We start from the raw sequence: 1730 nt of genomic DNA, 5'->3' as shown, positions 1-1730 counted from the left end.
CCCCCCCCCAAGTCGATCATCCATAACAATCGTCATTATCGTCCTCCAGGATGTGATAATAAGCATAGGTCGACAAAGCGCTAGATGAGGGGTGATGATAAGTGAATAGAGGGGCGAACGGCCCTAGACTTGCAGGATGATGGAGTTGGGTTGTGAAGAGAGGTTCGTTGGTGACGACGACCTAGTCTGCTTTCAGACATGGCTACGTAAAGGGAATTACGGATGCCTGAGGTGTGGGAGGTACTATTGGCTGGACGAGAAGAATCGGGTAGTACTTTGTAACGTAGGTACTTCATACATCCTGATACGATACCACACCCACGCCCTTCACTAAATTCCGATCGCGCTCTCATTCCTCTTGTACCGTTTGGCCGCATTCAAACGAAACAATTGGGCCGGTGTCAGGCGCAGCGGGAAGGATTCAGGAATGGCATTCCTCATCTGGATGGCATTTTTCAGGTTCAATTAAGCCCTCTCTGGGTGCGATATAGTCCCAAAATAAGGCGGCAGGTGGAATGGACCTTCCTGCACCCCTTCTCCGCAGTTGACAGTCCCGCCCATCCAATGCTGGCGCTCAGTCCTCATGGCACATCCACCATCCCACATGAGCAGAACCTTATCATAGTTATCATTGTTGATGTGGAGTGACAGAACCTGTTCCTTGAAGATGAACAATGGTTGTTTCCACCCGACTCCGCTCGATGTGGGAATGTCATCAATCCTGGAGAAAGCAGCATTTTCTTGAGTCAGGGTAGTATATATAGTGCCATCTGACATGCCATTCCTGCAGTATATATTGTACGCAATTCTCTTTCGATATATAATACCATAACCTATAAGTATCTACCTACATACATACAGCACTACTCTGTATAGTAAGGACACTTTCCAAGGCAACCTGCCTCATACGCACTCCTTCGGTGCCTCAGTATCCATCGTCGTTACTATATCATACCACCTCCGATATCGTAGACAGTCAGTCCGCAGATGATATGTCTACGTGTCACGGCGGGAAGCAACGGTCAGGTACATTATTAGACCTATATTCTTACAATAAGCGGATGTTCCCATCAGTTATTGCAGGTAGATATATCGCTTGCTATTAATATCTACAGCCCATTGACAGTCCATACAGAAGTTGAGTCATGTTTCAAAAAGAGTTTAGTTTACCTCATACTGGTCGTTCCCATTGTATTGTACGTACATAGCTTCGAGTCTAAACTATTTATATGACATGAATCCCAGGGCAAGCGATCCAAGAGAGAGTACGAGTAGCGAAACCAAGACTATCCATCCACACCACTGACAATCACTGGTTCTAGACACTAGCAAAAGCGCGAAAGCATTTAATAATACTTGCCAGTTTACACCATAGATATATCTACAGATGTATATCTACAAGGGATACAGTTCTCATGAAGGGGGTGATGTAAGCAGTAAGCATCCCGCACGCAGACCTTCTAGACCTTACGGGCGGTACTTTTGACTAATACCCGGCGGATAGCAGGAGAATATTGTTGGCTTAACAATAAATGAGGCCACGCACTTTGTTTCATATGCAGCCTAGTGAGTGAATAAGATCAGTAGTGACTATTAGTTTCTCCCCCAATATCTACGAAGTAAGCCCGGGAGCAAGAGAGGAATCGTCCCTCCATATGGAGTGTCCGTGGTTCAGACTGCCGTGTCATTGCCACCTCCCAATCTATCACAGTATGATGAATCACATCGAC

At 46.1% G+C, this 1730-nt stretch overlaps 1 protein-coding gene across 1 annotated transcript; it reads right to left on the bottom strand.

Annotated features, from left to right (window-relative positions):
• Positions 1-10: 10 nt before the first annotated feature.
• BDV38DRAFT_262828 (uncharacterized protein) lies at positions 11-1436 on the bottom strand. Its single transcript, XM_032056141.1, has 2 exons — positions 1323-1436; positions 11-1265 (listed from the first exon to the last, which is right to left on the bottom strand). Exon 2 carries the CDS (start codon positions 775-777, stop codon positions 466-468), a length of 312 nt encoding a protein of 103 aa, XP_031908009.1. The 5' UTR covers positions 778-1265; positions 1323-1436; the 3' UTR covers positions 11-465.
• Positions 1437-1730: the final 294 nt, after the last annotated feature.

The sequence above is a fragment of the Aspergillus pseudotamarii genome (genome assembly GCF_009193445.1).
Source record: "Aspergillus pseudotamarii strain CBS 117625 unplaced genomic scaffold BDV38scaffold_95, whole genome shotgun sequence".
Classification (NCBI taxonomy): domain Eukaryota; kingdom Fungi; phylum Ascomycota; class Eurotiomycetes; order Eurotiales; family Aspergillaceae; genus Aspergillus; species Aspergillus pseudotamarii.
This window is presented reverse-complemented; position numbering and strand designations above follow the sequence as displayed.

Bases quoted from the DNA above. Each gene is read 5' to 3' on its own strand.
- BDV38DRAFT_262828 (XM_032056141.1), bottom strand. From the start codon at position 777: ATGTCAGATGGCACTATATATACTACCCTGACTCAAGAAAATGCTGCT.